The 22,561-nt window shown below is 36.3% G+C and overlaps 1 protein-coding gene across 2 annotated transcripts in view; it reads left to right on the top strand.

The window, feature by feature from the left end:
* LOC123867062 (transcription cofactor vestigial-like protein 4) overlaps window positions 1-21,027 on the top strand; it is a 34,365-nt gene extending 13,338 nt beyond the window's left edge. For both annotated transcript variants that reach the window (XM_045908907.1, XM_045908905.1), the window contains exons 3-6: window positions 17,381-17,522; window positions 17,928-18,073; window positions 18,875-18,994; window positions 19,769-21,027. In XM_045908907.1, coding sequence (XP_045764863.1) covers window positions 17,381-17,522; window positions 17,928-18,073; window positions 18,875-18,994; window positions 19,769-20,226 — 866 coding nt within the window. In that variant the 3' untranslated portion in view covers window positions 20,227-21,027. The remainder of the gene's footprint in view (window positions 1-17,380; window positions 17,523-17,927; window positions 18,074-18,874; window positions 18,995-19,768) is intronic.
* Window positions 21,028-22,561: the final 1,534 nt, after the last annotated feature.

Below are 22,561 nucleotides of genomic sequence, written 5' to 3'. Positions count from 1 at the left end.
CGTTTTTATCCTTTTTTTCACGTATCTAAAAGATTTCAAAGGAAACATTTTGTCTTAAAGAAGTTTTGTAACTATAGCCTTATATCTCAAACCACTACAGTCCACAACAGAGAATTTGTTAAACTTCAACATTCCGACTATGACTTGTATTTTTTGCGGTACTCATAAGACGATTATTCAATAGCACAAGCACTATCAATGTAACTACGCTAATCCCACTAATAAGTTCCCACGGGAATCAATAGCACGCGAACGAAGTCGCGTACGTACCTATGCTTATGAACTTCATCTAAGCCAGTAAACAAACTGTCAACTTTACAATTAATAGTTACTGGTTTCCATTGTGATCTCGGACTCGTTTCCATTATGTCCTCGGACTGGTTTGACGGCAGTCATTGTGATTTGACTAGTTTTCTAGGGTTTCCTCTCCGCCAATTTGTTTCACAGCCAACGGGATGTAGAATGTCTGTTCAAGCCACGGTCCAGCTACCCGATACCACAAGTTTATTTTTTCGTTCAGTAATGTTTTTTCTTCCACCAATGTGTGCATGGAGCTTGGATCACAAGAATGTCACAGTTTATCTTTGTACGCTTTCAAATTAATGCTGTCGTCATTCAAACCATGACTTGCCTCTATTGTAATAGGTATGCATATTTGAACAAGAAGACCTCATTCACTCCGCAGCACAAAAAATCCCTAGACTTGAAGAACAATTGCCTCCATTGTCAAGGCAGTGATTTTACGTCTTTATACCATTTTTAAGTCACGATTTGTGTTTTGCATTCAGTTATCCTTGTACGCAGCAAGCAACTCAATTAATCAACTGAAAAAGTTCCCTTCACCTTCAAGATAGTAATTTCTTGCCACTTTGATCGGTTTACTTAATTTAACTGTAGTAAATTCAGTAGCGATTTAAAAGTGTATTTGAATGAAAAACTTTGTTTCAAATTTTTATTCCTCTCCTATTTTGTTTCCATTTCCAATTTCTTCTTATTTTTAGGGTCCGTATCTCAAAACGAAAAAGGAACCCTTATAGGATCACTTTGATGTCTGTCGTGTCTGTCAATTCAAGGGAATCAAAATAGGGTACTTCATGTTGACTTAGAAGCACAAAATTTGGCAGGCTTATAGCCAGAGTAAACAAAAAAACTCGAAAACCGTGAATTTGAAACAAAATTGTGTTCACGACCAAAAATATGTTCATTAAATCACGTCATAGATGGGACTGTCCGTCATTAACTTGCAGTGTTAGTATAGCTGTTGGAGCGATACATTTTTTTTACACTGGTTTGACATTTCTTGTACGATGGTACGGAACCCCTTGTGTGCGATCCCGACTCGCACTTGACCGGTTTACTCGCACATTCATTCAAGCGACACGTCCGGGTAACGCGGGTCAGACTACATCTATTGTGTTAGTTCGATATCTATTGGATATCTAAGTAAATTCTGCAATCGTCGCATTTGTGATAGACTGTAACTAGATTTCTTTAGATTTTACTAAGATTTCTACTTTTTTTAGAGATTGCTTTAGCATTAAAACCGCCTTTGCACCGTTCTCTTTCAATCTTATATGTTGTTTCTCTGTGTGTGCAATAAAGAGTATCTATTTACTTATCTGGCTATGAAAGTATACGTTTACTTAAAACACCTATTGCCTATTATTGTAGTAATAAATTAAGATTTAGTAGAAGTCATCATTGTCCAGTGTCCACTTAGGTAGGTATGCTTACGATCTTTTAATCCTGCGTCTACCCAATATTTTTTTTTAATCAAATGATGTCTCAGGCGAACTCAAGCATTACAATATGCAAAGTAGTGTTCATTATCTTGCTTATATAATTCAGTAATTCAATTTCGTAGTAGGTATGAGTATATTTGCTATTGATTGATATTGTATTCCGACATATTTATGGATCATAGGAATTATACGATTTCCACTTCATAATGTTTCCACCATCGCCTTGCTTATTTCTTTACCGCTTGCCAGAAATTTCCGCATACCAGCGTTACGTTTCTATTGCGAATGTATTTGTAAACATAACGTCGGCAATAACATTTTCTTAGTTTTAGCTTTCGAAACTAAATATTTACGCCTACCTACACAAATTTAACTACCACTGATTACTTCGTCCCCCGTCATTATTATACCATCGAACCCCAAGATACCTCGAGGGTCTTTAGTTTTTTTTTTTTTATTGTATTTACATAATTCTTACAACTATTTACATTGTATTCTTAGCGCCCTGAAGTCTTGGCGACTTGTCTGGGCGCTGTACATTCCTCTAAAAATTAACTAGATATGAAATACGGGTGAGTTCTTTACCTCTGCGTTATTGAAACTCCAACTACCCGCACAGACCGCTTCGGTTATCATACTATTTCATTGCAGAAGTCTCAAGCGATGATAGCGATATATGTAGAGCTCAAAACAGCAGTTTTTCCACTGTTGTCTGTCTGTATCTTTAATAAAGTATTGGATACAGATTAATAGGAATTTTAATGAATACTCAGGATTAACAATTACAAGAAAGCCGCTCATTGGTGAATAAAGAATTTGATTAAAAATGATTTTAAAAATGTGAATATAACAGTAATTAAAGCTAATAAAAATAAGAGCGTATAATATATTAAGTATATTAATAAATAACGAAATGACAATTATAGGCGAAGGAAAAAACAGTCTGGGTAAATATAGTACATAAATCTTTGAATTATGAATCATGATTGAACAATTTTTTTTAGATGCATTCCACCTTCGACCACAAGACGCACTTTCCATTGGAATAAATGTATTAAATTGAGTTTATCTTAAAAGAATTTCAAAAGCCTGATAAAATAAATTTCGCCACAACAATGCCGATGATCAAGATAGAGTTCGTTAGAGGAATGCATATAATTACATCTAATCAAAATACGATCACGCAACGTCCACTGATGGATTCTAGTTGCTGGTTGTTTACAAACAATTGTTCAATAGCAAATAATTATGCAATGTGATGACAGAGGCGGGGCGCATGAACATTTACTTTCATTGCTCGGCGTGCGTGCGCGTGCGACGAACTATCAGACTCAGAGAAAGCGCTCAGGAATTCGGCCGGCCTCGGACTTGGAAGCCGAGTCCACAGTACCTTTGCCTCCTACCATCTACAAACTGGATGGAATTCGCAACATTTTCGCCGTGTTACAACACTCCACACTAACAATAAGCACCCATCACAATTCACAACCAAACGAGGCTAGCACCGGCATTCGAAATCTCGTCTTGGTTATCAACATCTCATATCAATCATCATAAGCTACTTTGTGTACGTAGACGTTTTACAGCTCTCTATAAATTCAATACCTGGTATTATATTATCGAATGTTTCATGTGGAATGAGGTTTTATTGTAAGAGATGTAGAGGTGAATGTAGCGTGTACATTTGGATCCGGAACGCTGAGGCGGCGTGTTACGGTTTTGAAAAGAATGCAGAATGTAGGTTGCGTTACTGACTACAGTTACTAACATTCTTAGGAATGCAATTACTGATCACTATTGTTGTCATAACAAATTACATTTTCGGTATCTCTGTTGGGCTATGTAAATATTTGCACGAAGTATGTGCTGCTTGCTTCTATATCGCAAGTTTAATGGTAGAAATACGTTGTATTGGAAGATACTCTCCACTGCTCTCTAATTCTACACTACTTAATAATAATTTGGTGATGATGAAGACCTTTTATTTCCCCGTGGAACTTAGGGCTACAGCAGACGTTAATTTAGTTACATAAACCAAAATCCTCAAAACCCAAATTCAGTTCGAAGTGTTGAAGAACGAGATACTTTTCTATACCGGTAAAAAAAGTTCTTGAATTGTGATACATAAACAAAAGAAGATATGGGAAAATTAGTAGTTATGAAACAAAAATGGCATAACATCTGAAATGTTAAAATACCTACCTTTTCACTAAACTAAATAAAATAAAATAAACTACTTATCTATAAAATCGCTTACCACTGTTTTTTTGCACTAAATGAAGAAATATAGTGGTGCGGTAGAAAGTTTCTGTCCTAAAAATGCGTAGCTCTACGCAATGTCAAAAATGCACGTTCGTGCTGTATCGCATGTGCAGGAATCCCAAGATCAATGAAGTCATCATGAAGAGTTGAATTTCTAATGCATGATTCCATTTCATTGGCAGCCAAGCGTGAGTGCAAGTATTCGAACTATCCGGGCTATTCGGGCCGTCTGGTATTGTCTCAATGATCTAACACACTTCGACTAATTATAATTGTATACGTATCCATGTATCGGTATTACTAATGAGTTTACAAATTCTTCACATTGCTGTGTAATTGTAATTGGCGTTTTTAGATTTTCTTTTATTCATCAAGGTGAGGATAAGGAATGTGCGTTTTAGTACAAGGCTGACTTGATCGCTTGTTTTTGGTAGTGTTTGCTTGTAATTATTAGGTAAGTACTAGATACTAGTAGGAATACTACTTTCCTTTTAATTAATATCTAGTGACCGACACCAGGACTCATTTGGATCCTGACGGAATAAAAGCGCTGTGAGTTCGGATTCTTTTGTTGTCATCTTATTTTCGCATCCTAGACAGTTATGTTTGATTTTAAGTACTTTTCTGTTTATCTGCTTATCAAATAAAATGTTAAATTGAATTCTAAATTGTTTTAGAATATTGAGTGGTTCAAATTTTTAGGAAAGTAAACTAAAAATTGCATCAAAAACCTGTCATACTTATGACCTTTTCCTATAAACAAGCCACACACACCTAATGCATGTGCATAACCATGCCACTCGAATATGATCATTAAGGTGCTAAACGACTTATGGCCTTTGACTGTACCTACCTACAGCGGACGGCTACGTCTAAGTGCGAAAAAGAAACCCAGGATAAAGAAGATGCGTATGAGGAATGATGACCCCCAAGTGTGCGTGAAAGTTTTACCCATCATCCACATTATGAATAGAAATCGGACTCCAACATCAAACAAAGGCACTCAAATGTTTCAGAACTGATTTCAGATTTGCAGATAGTAAAATTATTTATCAATAAACCGTACACAGTCATGTCCAGTGATGCAACGTTATGTTATGTCGCTGAGTCAGGAATGTTGCGGCTAGGAAAGTTAGTGTTTAAGTGCTCTTTTCCGAATTCCAAGATAGGTATTATTATTAGGATTTACAACGTCACCACAAAGACTCGCAACGTATTCCTCAAATCTCAATGTTGAATTTGCACGTAAATCAGGAGTAATATTTGGCCGCTGGTTACGTCAGTTACGTGACCTTAGCTTACCTTATTTTGAGTAACCATCCAGGCACAGCGAAATAGAAGATCGAATTTAGCATCACCAAAATAATTCATCCAGATAGGGATTTATAATGTGTATGACATTTGCAACATCGATAACGCTTCTACGAGCCAAGGTGCCATAAATGATAAAAATTCATACACAAACACATCCACATAGGGCTACTCCTTAGTTGAATAGCGATCGAACCATGTCAGGGCTACCACGTACGGACACACGGTATATGGTGCTATTTTGTTATGCAAGAAGGCCGCACACATAACCGGGCGTGGACTTAGGTTATATTTTATGAAAATTGTTTTGTATTGAATCATCCACATTATTCAGCAGAAACTATGTATTGTCGTTTACGCTACACGTCCGTCCGCACTTCGTCTTTGATTTAGATTGATAAAATAAGAAATGTATCGTATTGGCTTCATTGATTTGGTTTCTATGGGTAATTGGCTTACAGATAAGGACCAAAGCGTCATGATGGGACACGTAGGTGGGTACATAAACTCAGCTTTATTAAAAATAGGTTATCCCCTACAAATATTTGACATAGTGGTTAATATTAATTGGATGAAAGGTAGAACATTGCACTTGTCAGGGATTTAGTCAATATTATACCCACTTGTTTTTTGGCACATCCCTGTCCACCTAACAATCATTATTATTTTGTCCTCTACCTGAAGGTTGCTGAAGGAAGAAATCGCCGTTTAAGCGATAAGGTCGCTTATTATACTTTAAGCTACTTACGAGCTAGGTTTAGATATTTTTTTAAACTGGCCAAATGCGAGTCAGATAAAATGGGTATCATTTCACCTGACTCGCATTTAGCCAATTTTGGTCACATGCTAGGGTAAGAAAAAAAATTTTTTTCGGCCCTGTTTCATGTATCTCCCCTCTGAAAAATAATTTAATTGAATTTCTAATTCAATAATTGGTTTTGGGTCAACGTTCTACACCGAATACCATAATGTCAGGTTTGTAACTCATTTCGTCTATGAGCTAGAGACCTGAGGCACGCGGACAGACAGACAGACAGCAGAGTGACATTAATAGGGGTCTGTTTTTACCCTTTGGGTACGAATCCCTAAAAAAGATAATTTATTTCCAAATTCAATATATTGATTTGATAGTTAGGCAAGTTTGGTTTTTGTTATTTATTATTGTCATGCTGTTTAATTTTACTGGCCTGGGAGATCCAGCAGGATATTTTCTATTGTTTATTTTAGATAGGTATGCAGCCACATTAGCTTAGTTATTATAATGTTGGTTTTATACTTTAACATCACAACAACATTATTTTGATATTGAAATTAATGTTTTCCTGTTATTTAGCTGTGTTTGGTTGCCATTAATGTGTATTAACTATATCCAAATTTTTGTTATCTTCAGTTAAATACATTAAAAATGTTTAAAATTAAATCACGTTTTCATCATATCTTTTCAATTTGATATTATTTTCCTCTTAAACTTTGATTGTGCTTCCATCTATGGGTGGCATTTTGTAACTGCTGTGGGGCTGGTGATTGTCAGATGGCGCTGTATCATGAGTTTGAATTTCAAACATCCTGACAGATGACTCTAGTGGTTCCACAAATAAAATAAATTCCACAAATGCATTTCTAAAAAAGTTCTTCGCTTATTTTAAAAATTCATACTCCTTCGTTAAAAGCTCAAAATATTATTTATACATGATATATTATATGGGTATACATACTAACTATATGGGTATACGCAACTTATTAATATACTTACATAATAATAAATTGTAAAGGCTTTTTTCTTACTCGTTTTAATTACATACTTACTTAATTGAGAAATAAATGCTTAGCTTTAACGTCGCCTTATCTTTGAAAATATTTTTTTATTATTTATTGAAATCTAATAAAATACATATTATATTGTAAAGGCTCAAAATGTTATTCTCGCTCGTTTTAATTAAGTAATTTAAAAATTTATGTTCTTAACGTTGCCTTATCTCTGGAAATCAAAATAATTGGTATCATTTATGTAAAATAGCAAAATTTTTATTTCTTTTAACTATCTATCTACTTAGACAAGTAAATAAATTCCACGTCATGCTTCAACATTGAATATGGTAGGTATCTACTTCTTAAAGATATCAAAACCTATTTAGCCCTTAATTTATGGTCAAGAAAGTAAAAATCTATTAACCTGCCCACTACGCAAGTACTAAGTACTTACCGCAAGGTATCGTCAAGGTTTGCATTCTGCACCCGTATGTAGTTGATTTCACGGACACTCACAAAGCGATTTGCCTCCTCGTTTCTAATTCGAACGCTAGGCTAGGATATGGTACGCCCTTCCGGCATGAGTTTTCCCCTCCACTTTTAATAGCTTGAAGTCATGAGTTAATAAGCATCTTTTAGGCAAGCGCGCTTCATCTTAGGCTGCATCATCATTTGCCAGCAGATTGGAGCCAAGCGCTCTATAAATTTAAATAATAAAAAAAACATATACCTACCTACTACGCAAATACAAATATTCCTTGCATCAATAAATATTATCACTTGGAAGTTGAAACAATAAAATACGGAATGCGGAATGTTTTCGCTTCCCTCACTTTCGCTTCAAGCATCCGCCTTCCGCGCAATGTGGTACTACCACAACCATAGAGATCTCAACAGTGAATACTGATAGAGCAGAAATCTGCGGCAAAATGGAATAGTACTTTTTATCTTGATCTGTTGTTTATTGACGCAGGCGTAGTTACACCATCTGATAACAATATCGCAAAAATAATCTAGGATATATTATGTAGATATAAAAATATGTTTATCTTCATAAAATTACCTGGTGTTTGATCAGTCTTTAAATTGATTAGGGGGAGGACTAGAAGTGCTGCTTCGACGTATGAGGCAACAGTCACAAAGCACAATAAAGAGTCGTAGGTTGATGTGAAGCGATAGAAGGCGATCAGTGTCTTAGAAGATGATCTGAGAAGATGATGATCTCTGAAGATGCTACTTTTCGCACAGTATCGTTAGATGGAGATATTTGTGTTTAATTACCGATATAAGTGTTGTTACTTTACTGGTATGAAAGTATTTAGATAACGTTAATGGATGAATGATTATCGTTACGTTTTTGCGTTAAAATAACGGTACATTCCCTAGGTACAAAAAATACGGGTAATTCGCTCCCTGTTTTGTAATGATTAGTGATAATGACACACTAGAGCTAAGAGAGAGAGACGCATTGGAACCGACAACACTGGGTGTGCTTGCACCTTAATGTATGAGGTCTGTTGCTCTATGGTCTAAACTCAATGCCTACAGCTGTATTGATGTTACACTGTGTGCAGACTAAACAGACACCCCGGCGATGATCAACATTTCAACAGGACACTGTGAGCAATCAACAGATGTGACTTCATTAAACCCTAAAAAATATATCAAAGGACCACCTATGATGAACTGAGTGGCTGTCTTTTTAACCCCCGACGCAAAAAGAGGGGTGTTATAAGTTTGACGTATGTATCTGTGTATCTGTCTGTGGCATCGTAGCACCTAAACGAATGAACCGATTTTAATTTAGTTTTTTTATTGTTTGAAAGGTGGCTTGATCAAGAGTGTTCTTAGCTATAATCGAAGAAAATCGGTTTGAAAGTTATCAGCTCTTTTCTAGTTTTCTTATAGAGGTTTTTGTGTCGGGGGTTTCTTTAAATTTTGAGTTATTTTATTGATTAGTAGCTCATGCCTACGACTTCACAAATTTAGGTTCTTGAATATTTATTATCTGGGATAAAATGTACCTAGCTCATGTCACCCACCACAGCTGGTCTTTAACAAAAAATTGTCTTCGTGATTGATTGAATTTGTGAATGACCATAATCTCGTACATAAGTAAAGAGGTACCTACTCTATGCAATGCAGATACATAGGTGTAACTAGATTATCTGAAAGATGTAACAAAAATTCAGAGGTATGACAGAAACTATCTTAGAATCCTCTTAATTTACAATATTATCAGAGAAACAGATAAATAACACCCAACATTAGGCACGTAGCGTCGGATAAATGAAGCTTAAATTAGTTTACTGAAGACCTTAACTAAAGAAACCTTAATGACGAAATATCTACCTTAGTAATTTATGTAAATACGACTGTAGGTAGGTATAGGACTGTAGGCCGATATTCTAAGAAAAATTGAATCCGTCCTATGGATACCTTTTACAGAGCCGAAATCAATTTCCATAAAAATAAAATAAATATTTGTCATTCCCAAACGGCTTTTAGAATATAAAAAGAAAACAAATTGTTATCAGCTACTGGACTTCCAAGCAGATTGCATGGCAGCCTTCTTAAAAGGTGCGTGCACAGGTAGCATTGATACATAAATACCAGTATAAGGCTGTGAGTCCACCGGCCTATTCTCCAAAATTGGGATTAATAATTCACTTCCTTTGCGGCAGTGATAGGGTGGTAGCCGGTGGGTGGTATTTGGCAACGTTTCATCTGCATAATATTTAGATTAAGTTTTGATCTTTGATGAATGTGATCAAATAAAATAGTTTTCTTGCAGTAGATATCCAAGTTAGAATATCTAAGCATGTCCGCTTATTATTTATTATCGACCAAGATAAAATATTGGTCACTTTAATAGCAATATTTTAAAATTTCTAATGTCATGAACTGTAGGTATAACACGCGACATGTCAATGGCAATCGGGGTATGAGGCGGAGGGACGTGCGGGCATGCGGGGCGTCCCCGTCCCGATTGCCGTCTCGCCCTGTCGCGTAACACAGTTAATTTGTCCAGATTGTAAAATTTGTGAGGTTAATTTTTCGCTAATATGAATGCAATTCTGAAACTTGAACAACATCTAGATAATCTAAATTAAGTATAGGAACAGAGTCTGTCTACCATCGATCTTTTTTTTTGTCTTAATTATATCAGAAGTTGTAAGTTTCCAAATAAGATGATTTTCATTGCAAGTATTTGTAAATAATATAATTAATTTTTCTTTAGTTGACATGAAACTTGAAAGGCAGACAAATTGCAGAAAAATTCTCACAAAACCGCATAACTAATTGACGCGCTTTGCCTGGCGCTTTAGAGTACTTTCTAGCAAAGGGTCATTATCAAGCGCCTTTGAAACTTGAACGAAGCTTGAACCTAGCCTGTGAAAAGTCAGCTCGTAAAATTAATAGCTACCGTCCAACAAGCCTCGAGGCCACGGACGCGCTCCTTCACCTGAGCTGACTTTGAATGTGATTAACTTAAATGTGATTCTTTATTAGGTTTAATACTTTGGTCGATAATGTCTGTCTGAGATCATCAAATATTTTTTTTACTTAAAGACTAGCGCTTGGCTGCAATCAGACTTGCTGGTAAGTACCTAATGGTGCAGCCTAAGATGAAGCGCGCTTGTCTGGAAGATGCCTCTTCACTGTTGACTTGAAGGTACCCATATTAAAAGTGGAGGGGAAAACTGATGCCGGAAGGGCGTACCATATCCTAGCGGTTCGATTTAGAAACGAGGAGGCAAATCGCTTTGTGTCCGTGGAATTTCGACTGCGTACTAAGTACGGGTGCAAACCTTGACGATACCTGTCAAATCTTTCAAATCTTTGAAAAGAGCAACCGCCGAGTTTCTTGCTGGTTCTTCTCGGTAGGAAAGGCATTCCGAACCAGTGGTAGATGCTCTTGACGATTCAAAAGTAGGTACATACTTGTAAAAGTCTAATTGAATAAAAATATTTTGAATTTTGAATTTCAATCTTTTTAGGGTTTTAATACATTAAAAGCGATTTTCTTTTAAAAATATTTTTTACTTTTAAGTTATTTTAATTAACTTTATCAACTGCAAGATCGTACGCGTGTCGCAAAAATGCAAGGAAAAATATGTAGCGCGCACAATGTTATCGGTCCAGTGGACGGTCAGCTTCCATCTGTTATCTCGATGTTGAATAACTATAGCCCGGCGAGCCTCGCGGTCACGGACGAGCTACTGGCTTCACGCAAGCCCAAATTTGAATACAATTAACTCCAACTGGATATTAAATATGTTCTTATTACGTATGTATGTATAATTTTCTTGAACATAAATCATACTGCTGTTATAACTGTTATCATTAAATTGGATATGAGGAGGTTTAAGTCAATTATTACTATATTTAGCTACTTTTCTTTGTTTTAATTTGAATATCTTATTTTACTATTATAACTGTTAAAGTAAACAGTTAATAAAAGTTAGTTCATTTTACTCATTTAGATTGCACTTACTCGTAAGTAGATAAATGCAAGAAATGTGGTAATTTGTTCTGCAGTTTCATGTAATTAAATTTTGAGATAACTTGTCTTGAATAAAATGTAATTTTATATTTATATGCTTCAAACGTTTCGATAACCTATTGTCTTCCAAAATCAAAACAATAAGTTCACTATCAGATAACAGAGACATAAATATTTTTATATTATAACTTATAACATAACTGATCTTGATCTTGACTGCAATCTAATACCAGTTCGGACCTAACTAAGAAAATCCATACCTAGGTACCTACTCGTACCACTTAGTGCTATTTAAGTACTTGCTAGATTAAAAATCAATACTGAAGCCTAAATAAGAACATCCCTACATTCCCTACACTTCTCGCTCAATAGCAAAAGTAATCGATAATACCCTGCGTGTAAATAAACAACCCCCCAAGCAAGTCGGCATCCGCGCAGGCCCGCCACTGAATTACTCGCATCCTTTCGCTCCCGGCCCTTAGAAAACAGCGGAATGTTACGTGGGACGGTGTAATTTTACCCGACTGCGGCAAAGTAAGGAAGGGTTACGATTTTAGCAGTCTATGTATGTATGTTTGTATCCCGATTCCGTGTGTTCCACCGTAGTGCCTAAACTACTGGGCCGATTTTGATGAATGAGGTGTCAATTGATTTATTGTAAAGGTCCGGGTGACATAGGCTATATTTTATACGAAAAAAATTGACCTCACGGATGTTACATCAAAAAAGTGGAGGTCTCAAAAATTTTTTTTGCTATTGTATCGAATCAGATGTCAAATGAAAGAGGAGAAAATTCTGAGTTTTCATAAATATAAATGTACTACAACATTAAAATATACCAAGCGACAGAAAAACAACTTTACTATAATATGTAGGTATCGCAGTTGGGTTTTAGTTTTCAACTTTATCTTGTTATATATAGTTTCGAACGAAAGATAGTTAGTTTCGTTTTATATAGATTCGATGATATCACTAGTTTATGCCAGGCCTTGTTTGTGTTAGATAAGTACTACAGACCTACTCATAATAAAAATATCCTATCTAGTTCAGTAAGCAAAATACTGTCAAAGTTTGTTCATTTATTGAAAAAGTTGTTAGATAAACCAAATACAAACGAAGAAAACATAATATAAAATTAGATTAAGTATAGGCGTGGTAGGTATACCTATTTATGTTTGATGAAAATCTAGACTAGGCCATATAAAAATAATAAAATAGTTTATGCTAGCAAAAATCGTCAGAGTTTGTTTATTTATCGGAAAAGTTTTTTTTTTTATTTTTATTAATTAGGTTCACTTACAGCTACTTACATTATACATTTAAAATAGTACTTAGTCTAAACTTACTTACTTTAAGAGGAATGATGTTCAAGAGCGGTGATAGCCTTGTGGTTAAGACGTCTGCCTTCTTTTCGGGAGGTCGGGAATTCCATCCCAGGCATGCACCTCTAATTTTTCGGAGTTATGTGCGTTTTAAGCGGAAAACATCGCACATACAGCTACTCCAACAATCTTGGCGGCCAAAAGTCAGTAAGTCGAAACACCAAATACCTACGTATCTACTTACCTAATAAAAGAATCATATCTTCTTAGCGAAAAGGAATAGATGGGTAGGTGATTAGACTAAGTACGATTTTTTGACTACGTAAGATAACTTAGAATATTTTGGAAATATTCGTGAAAGAAATAGGCATTCTTTATAGCTTTATTCTTTATTATATTCTTTGCACTAGCTTTATAAAGAGTGCTCGCAAGTAGCTCGCAAAACTACGTAAGGGTCCGTAATACATAACATCATATTTGAAAATATGTATGTACTTAATTTAATAAATAAAATGATTAAACTAAATGCATCAAATCTACTGAACAACTTATAAGTTCAGGCTGTATGTCCCTAGACAGGAAGAGCGTCAGGAAGCTCCTTCTACTTAGAAAAATAATACTTCCTACCCGGTTAGGTATATTTTTTTAACAGTGTGAAATGCTACATTAACTAGATTTTGTAAAAGAGGAATGGACAAAACAGCAAAGCCTTTATTAAGCTAGTTTAAGACTATAAAAAATAATTAATCTAGCGGCGCCATCCTCGATCTACCTGTCGGCAGGCCTTTACCTTCGCTCTATTAGACAATAAAAAACCTAATGCCTATACAGTGCTCCAGAGCGGCAACTTCTCACAGCCTTCGACTTAGCCCCCCGCTCGCCCGACCGCATCAAAATAAAACACAACCTTCCAAGGATACAACCACCGTAATTTAAACTCAATCATTAGGACAACTTGCAAACGAATCACAACTTTACGTCACTAACTATAAACCTTAATTTCCTCCAATGACACAGATTTGTTAAATTTCTATCGATGTCATGCAATATTCTTCTTTAAACCCATGTAGCAAAGTTCAAAATTGCATTTATAAGGGGAAGGTTTTATGGGCGACGGAAGGGAGAAGAATGAAGGGGGTTCATTAATCCCCGCGCCCTGCGCTCACGCACTTTCATGAATGGACCGAACAGGTTGATGTATTCACATAAGGGGTGTTTGTGAAAACAGCGATAGTGAAATAGTTAAGGTTTTTAAATCATAATGGTAATTTATATTCCAACTTTGGTCGTCCCTACTCCCTAGTCACAAATGTATATTCATAGACCTGAGTATAGACATGAAACGTTTGCCATTGGCAAGGGATCAGACTTTTTTCTTATCCTGTTGAGAAACTGATAGCAACCTGAGGCAGATTTCCCATAAAGCCGATGGAGCATCTAGAAAAAAATAATTTTGACACTGTATCCGCGCCATTGTTCCCACCACACCATACCAAATGAATGAAATAGCAAGGGGCAAAGGGTTTCCGCGACAAAAGTGGCATCGTTGTGCTACTATTTCAAATAACCGAAAAATTATGAGTGACCGCTTTGCCTGCTATGGCCACTTTGATTACACCTTCCCTACTATACAGCCCAGGGCGTGGCTGCCGCCAGTGTGATAAGTCAAGCCACCAAGCCGCCAAGTCTGCCTGTGATAGCAATTACTTTTAGTGCTTTAGCTCTATTTACAAAAGAGTTGGTGTCAATATTCATTGAATTATGCTACAGCGTTTAGTAATAAATTCCCTGTTTTGAAATTCCGATGTCAGAAAACGGGGCACTAGAGGTGTTGCCCGTTTGACACAAAAAATGTGTTTTGTTACCGTTTTCTTTGTGATCGAGATGAGGTCACAGAAATAACATGACCCCGATACCACTTATCAGCATATTTCCGAGTAACTGTAACAATGGGCATTCAAACTCGTGTAGGTAGTTTTGTTATAAACATTATTATAATGTGTTTATCTGTCCCTGTGAAGTGAAATAAACATAATGCGCGACGGCTACTGCACAGCAGGATGGCGTAATGAATGCGCGCGTACTTATGTACCTTTTGTAATACAAGGAAGTGTTTGAAGCGCGTCACTCTGCAGCGTACGACTTCCCAAGCGCTGCTCCAAGCACTTCGCATATTATCATCATCATGGTGTGCCTCCTTCGAAACGAAGTTTCGAGGTCATCACACGAAAAGCCACTAGCTAATTACAGCCGCTTCTTTTAACTTCGGATAACTAATCCCAGTCCACCCCTTTAGATATATCGTCCAAACATTTGTGATTTCGGTGACATGTTGCTCTTTTGCCTGCAATTCTTCCTTCCAAGTCACTATAAGCTTGGAAATGAGAATGTCCAAAGAAAGCCAGCTTTCTCCGCATAGTGGTAGAAATGAGTCCTCTCTCTTATCGCTTCGCAGTACGAATGCCTTAGTACAGTTCCTTGTATAACGATTTCGAGGAGAGGCGTTGATCCGTTGCCATCACGCATTGTGTGTGTTTCACGCTTAAACTTTATAAGATATTAGGACATTTCAAAGACACCCTGTATGATTGTAAGGTTCGAAGGAAGCGCCGCAACGTCCGGCCGCGTGGATGTAGCATGATGCTCTTTTTCCTTTTTGGTTTATTTTTTGTTCATCTCATTTATTTATTCCAATGTAATCTCTTCCAGTTCATTTTTTATTCAGTCAACCTTCAGTGTTACCTGTGCTGGGACGCCAATGCATGTTCCCTATGAATTCGATCTGCTAAACGAATTGCTAGTGCAAGTGAACATTAGGTTTTTAGTGCCAATTTTATTATAATGGGTTTATAAATATGCAATGGTTTTGAGTGTTGTTTTAAAGTTTTTAATGGTGTTGCGATGATGGAACTTTCGCACTATTTGCTTCTGTTGGCCGGAACTCCTTTGAGTAGTCTGGATCTTCTATCAATGGAACCTCCACAGTCACCGAAATTTAATGTACCTTTATGGCAACCATGGATTTGTTCACCGCTGAAAGGTATTTTTTTATAAAATCTATTACTCATAATATGCAGCAAGTTTTATAATGAAAAGTTTTAGAATTAAGTAGGGCACCTCCAATGTGTCCCTCGATTAGACTTTCAAAACAATGCGCATGTAAGAAAGCGAAGAAAGAGATCCAAAACAAAATTATTCTGCACTAGACTTGCCTCTAGAATTATATTAGAATGGAATTAAACGAAAAAAAATTCTTTTTTATAGGTACTAAGTTTTTTACATCAGGTGGGTACCTACCTATATTATTTTAATTAACTTCATTTCCGAACTCCTTGATAGTTAACGGAACGTAATAAATTATTTTGATGACTTACTTTGGAAAGCGCATTTAAAAGTTTATTGGAATAAAAATGTATTCTATTCTAAACAAATTAAAGATTTATCCATTGCAATTTGTTGAGTACAAAATAATAATGTATTGATAATATTTATAATTAGGTAGGTTATTTGTGGATCGCACAAAGAACGCGAGCTATGAGGAATCCATACCCGCAATCATTTTTTGCACGACATCGTGTTGAATCGTTAATTTCCGCTTCCCAGCACGATTTTCTATTGTGTTATGTTACTACCAACCACGTTACAGTACTTAGCACATCCCTTCGTAGAAAACCACTGTTTTCAGCAGACTTTCAAGAAATCAAAATATCTTAGACTGCCGTTCCCACCGTTCGCGTTATGTCAAAGAAGCAGTTTAGTTACTCACGATCGATCGTTCGCTTAAATTTTATGTTTTTTCACAAGTTCCTGTATTTCATTTCCACCACTTTTTTCCGATTGAATTGAACTGGTTCAGTGGAAAGTCTGGTTTTTTATTTATTTATTTCATGTAGGACAGCCTTTGTCACTTATGATGTCGGAACTCTACACGGTTCGGAAAGGAGAGTCTACTGAGAAGAACTGGCAAGAAAGTCAACAGTTGCTTTTAAAAAAAACAAAATGCAGTAGCTATGTAACTACATATTAACACTACAGTCTGGATGCAAAGCCGAATGTTTCCATTTGCCATGCAATTTTGTCATTAAGAAATTCGTCGACTGATTACCCGCTATATACCTACCTATAGGTCTGTTGTTTAACAAGTGTAATGTACCTACTAGCTGATGCCCGCGACTTCGTTCGCGTGGATACAGGTTTTTTTTAAAATCCCGTGGGAACTCTTTGATTTTTCAGGATAAAAAGTAGCCTATTGCTAATCCGAATATAATCTATCTCCATTCTAAATTTCAGCCAAATCCGTTCAGTAGTTTTTGCGTGAAGGAGTAACAAACATACACACACACATTCATACGTACACACATACATACACACATACATACACACACACACACGTTCGCCTTTATATTATTAGTGTGATGCAATGGAAAATCTGAAAACTCTTACGGAAAATAGCGACAATTTTGGTAACTCAATGTTTTCGTTTTCAGAGACCCCGAGCACAGCGTCGAGTGGCGAGTCGGAAGGAGACCGGACGCTGTCCCCCGAGACGCCTCGCGCTCAGCACAAAGAACTTACTGGGAAATGGAGGCGGGAACGGCGATCCACGCGTTTGCCCGAATACAGGCCAAGGTATATTTATGACATGACAAATTATACCCTAATTTTAGCTAAATGATTAACGACCCTTGGCATTATTATGGGGCACTCGGAGGTTTGTGCTTAGTAGTGGGCCGGCAATGGGTTGATCATGATGATGAATTAAAAGTCGAACTTCATCTTGAGTCTGGCGGACACTTGATGAATTCACTTCACATTAGCAGACACTTGAAGAAGAGACTTTTGAATAGGCAAATTCTGCCAGCCACAGTACATATAAACATAATTATATTATGTGCAACCTGTGAGCTTCTCTTAGAGATAAGGTGAAAACTTGTCATTTTATAAATCGCACTTTAAAGCAGACATGCTGACTCGAGATACTCCTATTTATCTCAGTATCATGTAGGTATTTATTTGTGTCCTACATGTTTACAGGGAGAATGGCAAAATGGCGTTGCGGTCACAGTCGTTCAACGAGCGACGCGCCGCGCCGTCCATTGCGCGCGCGCAGCCGCACAGCGACGGAGAGCTCTCCGATGAGGTAGACGACGCGCCCGCTAACTTAGCGCTCAATGGAAAAGGTAATACCTAAGATAAGATACATAATAATAAAAAAGATAAATAAAAAAAAACAAAGATTTTTTTTCCAAACAACTGAAATACAGGCCGGGTTTCCGCGGATTGTCTTAGTTTGGAGGGCGTCCGGGAAACATGCAGGCGAAGTTTTGCAACTAGTCAAGTTTTCAAAATTTTCGCCTTTGAAGAATTATTTTCGCATCTTATTTATTCTGCGCAATGGAAATACTGATAAAGTATCAACACTCAAAAGATTTATTTTTGTCACCAAAATTTTCGTTAATATTTTGCTTTATAAAAATAATACAACTTATTTTAATTTATTTTCCACTCATTTGTAAGTTAAGAAAGAATAAACAGATTAATTAATAATGTCTGGGTCATACACTCGAAAATCAAGGGTCTTCCGCGTAAGATGTTGTATATACCTCCAAACCCGCAATTTTTCAATAGAGCGTTCTATAAAGTCATAACCATGTCTTACACCATCCTCTTTAGAAAAATACAATATACATCTCAATCTCATACATAGACTTTTGTAAACAGCAAACAAAACAAAATTGTGTTTTTAGCATTTGCGTTGATTCTAATTTTGCGGCTTACCACAACCTACGTGGTATTGAGAATCATGGACAGCCAGGCCTTTGCGCAAAAAATGAGCCAGCCTTTCTGTCACCAGATGAGGCCGCACTGAAATGTCTCGTAAAATGGGCGATTGCTGGCTTTGCTACCTCTCAGTTGTACTTAGTTATAAAGTCGGCTCAGTATATTAATAATTAACTTTATTATTATTTTTTTATCCGTAGCACCCCCGGAGTACCCCGGCGCAAAGCACGAGGCTCCCATAGACATGAGGCTGCGCGCCCGCCCCGCGCCTCCGCCCTACAACCGACCTTCCGTCATCAAGAGCAACGATGCTCCACCTGGTAAGTTCTATAGTTATATTTCATTGTACTAAGTTGTGATAGCGTAGTTGTTAAGACGTCCGCCTCCTATTCGGGAGGTTTGAGGTTCGATGCCGGGCCGCACCTCTATCTTTTCGGGGCTATGTGCGTTTTAAATGATTAATAATCGATTCACCGACATTATCTCACTATTGGCTGTTACATTGTCTTTACAGTAAAAATTTTAGTCTTTGCAGTAAAAACACCTAAATTCAGCCAATCACAAAGATAAAGATTGCAGCTTTTTCGGAATCGATCAGAAGATATCCTACCGGAAGATTCACAGACATGAGTTCCTTGGCTTTACACTCTCTCACTATTGGCTAAAATATATCTTACTATTATGTACAAGAATAACGGAATATTATGAGTTTTATATCCCATCTGAAAAGACTGACACCGCTGATTTGATAGCCGTAGTTTTTGCCTAAAAGATAAAAAAAACGTTAACCATTAGTCGAAATTGTTATAAGCTAGTTCTAATTCGGGTTACATAAAATAGTATTATTGCAACAAAAGTATAATTTGATTAGGCAGTTTAGTAGGGCCCGGAAGAGATTTTGTATCCTCATACCCTCATCTACCTATTATGTATTTGAATCAGCCCAAAAATGTATACTGATTTTTGTTAAAGAGGAGCTAGTATCACATAATCTTCCTAAACTTATTCAATTTATATTATGTAACAACTATTTATATATGGGCTACCAAATGCCAATGAGCACCATTAAATGCTTCATTTTCCTTTATCTGCAGGTTCAATGTCAATGTGCGATCCTGTGATAGATGAGCACTTCAGGCGCTCCCTCGGCGACGATTACATGAGCCTGTTTAAGAAAAACACCGTCCCAACCGCAGAAAACAGTCAGCCCAACCCTAAACCGAACATGAAAGACAGAGCCAGCAGTCCCATACAATTCAAGCCTGAAGAACAACCCAAACCAGCTAAAATCATCGCAATGGAAGTTGACGACGCAAGCCTTTCCGTAGATGATCATTTCGCCAAAGCGCTCGGAGACACATGGAAGCAAATACAAACCTCGAGATTAAAAGACAACGAAAATCAAACAACGAAAGGTGGTGTCGATGACCACTTCAGCAAAGCACTAGGCGATACGTGGAAGAAAATCCAGTCCTCCAAACTCAACATCGAAGACAACAAGTCAAAGGACCAGACCACCAAAATTATCACAATGAGTGGTGTCGTTATATAATGACGGCAATCCACTCTGGGCGGTTCAGTTTATGGCCCCGTATTTTACGAGGCATCGCACTTCTAACTGGAGTACCAATAAATAACCACTTGTTTAACCTAAATATCACCGTCGGTTTTTTATTGTGGTATGAATTTATCGCCGTTTTTCGATTGTTATCCATGACATTGGGGTAGTTGACTTGTCACCTAATAATACTTATCCATCCAGTTTTTGTATAATTAATTATTATGAATTTACAAAAAAAATGCTTTAGTTTTATAGCCACCCGCCTCTACTTTATAGGTACCAGTAACTAAATATAAGTAACGTCATAATCTTATTTCTCCTGTCTAAGGTGCGGTTTTTACAGACATAGACACATGATTGACTAGAATTTTGATTTAGGGGGTCTGTTCTATGTCCCATGGGCATGTGAGTTGTGACATAAATTAATGCCTAATGTTATTTTTTTCGGTTAAATGTTATTGCTTTTTCTTCCTGCACATTTTGTCAACTACCCGCAAATCTGTTACCTTAAACTTTTGGATATACGAGATCGTTTCTCTTCAATGTAGTCAATTATTAGTCACCATTACACGCTAAGTTATTACCTCAATTTAATGCGCTTTTGCACAATTCACTATATAGGATAAATTAATGTACTGTCTGTCAGTGTTTTGAAGAAAGGGTATTTGCATTATTTGGGTATTAGGGGGAAAGATACATCTTCTTTTTAGTAGCTTTGCCAAAAAAAAATGGTTGTGTATCATATTATCCTGAGCCATTGTGTACTGGAATCATAAAAAAGTTTTCTCCTTATCACGATGTTTTATTATTGTTTTATTATTAGATAAAGATATTATGAACCTACTATTACGAGTAGATCAACAACAATTTAGTTTAATATTCAAATAAGCATATTTCATTGTTAGAAATCTTTTCTTTTGTGATTTACAAAAAAAAAATAAGTAGGTATATTATATTTGCCCTCTTATGCGCTCTCTTCTTATTATTTATTATATAAAAATTTCTCACCCCCCTTTCAACGAAACACTTAAAATATGTCTTAAAACTTGTAAATATTAATTGTTATGGCAAATAATTCGAATAATGTTAGTAATATTTTTGTAGATTATATCGAAATTAGATTTAAGAATTTGCTGATTTCTCCATTTCGAAATGTTCCTCTATTTTTAAAATAATTTAATATGGGCATGGAAAACAATGTTCAGTCTATAGGAATAATTTTTTTTCAGCGTCGTAAAAGAACTTAATGTAAACTGTTCAAACTTGAAACTTTGCTGTATAGGTACCGTTTTGATCAAAATCACGAACTATGAACTCAATTTTAGCACAGTTTTAGGCCGTTTAGCTTGGAAATGAGATCGAGTTTGTACTCAGTGAACGAAACCATGAACTTTGGACTTATTTTCAGTACAGTGTGAGCCGTAAGGCTGTTTTGCTTAGAAATTAATTCAAATTTAGATTCAGTGGGACAAAAAGTCCGAATTAAAGAAAAAAAAATTTTTGATCAGAAGTGTAACTACACCGTTTTGTTCGTCAGCTCCTCAATTATGATATTCCAATCGCACTTCCTCTTAGGCTGAGATCTATAGAGCGCACTTTGACTTTGTTCAGACTTGAGACACTGTTAAAACGAGACAGCGTTATGCGTTATACCACTGGCATAAATCTGTCTCCTTTTAGCTGAAACTTAACAGGGCTCTCTCCGTCACTCGTTTTATACAATCGTAGTTCCAATTTCATTTGAATATTAAGCAACCAAAGTCTATGAAATTTTGCAGACATATTCTAGAAACTATTATCTGTGTCTGTGGTGTTTTAGATTTTTCTAAAAATATGTAGTTTTAAAATTACAGGAGCTCAAAGATTTGTATGAAAATTTTTAAGACCGCGTAACTTTGAAACCGAATATTTTAACAGAAATCTGGAAAACCACAGACATAGATATTAGTTTCTAGAGTATGTCTGCAAAATTTCACGGACTTTGGTTGCTTAATATTCAAATGAAATTGGAACTACGATTGTATGAAACGAGTGACGGAGAGAGCCCTCTTAAGTCTGAGCAAAATCAAATTGCGCTCTGTAGCTTCAACCTTAGAGTACTCCAAACAAATGTCTTTGACTCGTTTTTCAATACTAATCAATCAAACTCAATGAAATTTTATAGATGCGTTCTGCATAAGTTACATAAGTTCAAAGATTTATATGCAAATCTGATATTTTTACGAAAATCCGGCAAACTTATAAAATTATGAGACTACGTTATACATAGAGGTCGCGGATTCGATTCCCGGCAAGGGTTTATAATTTTATAATTTGTAAATCTCTA

Source organism: Maniola jurtina, chromosome 7 (genome assembly GCF_905333055.1).
Source record: "Maniola jurtina chromosome 7, ilManJurt1.1, whole genome shotgun sequence".
Taxonomy (NCBI): domain Eukaryota; kingdom Metazoa; phylum Arthropoda; class Insecta; order Lepidoptera; family Nymphalidae; genus Maniola; species Maniola jurtina.
The sequence above is the reverse complement of the archived record's forward strand: the minus strand, read 5'-3'. Positions and strand labels throughout refer to the sequence as shown.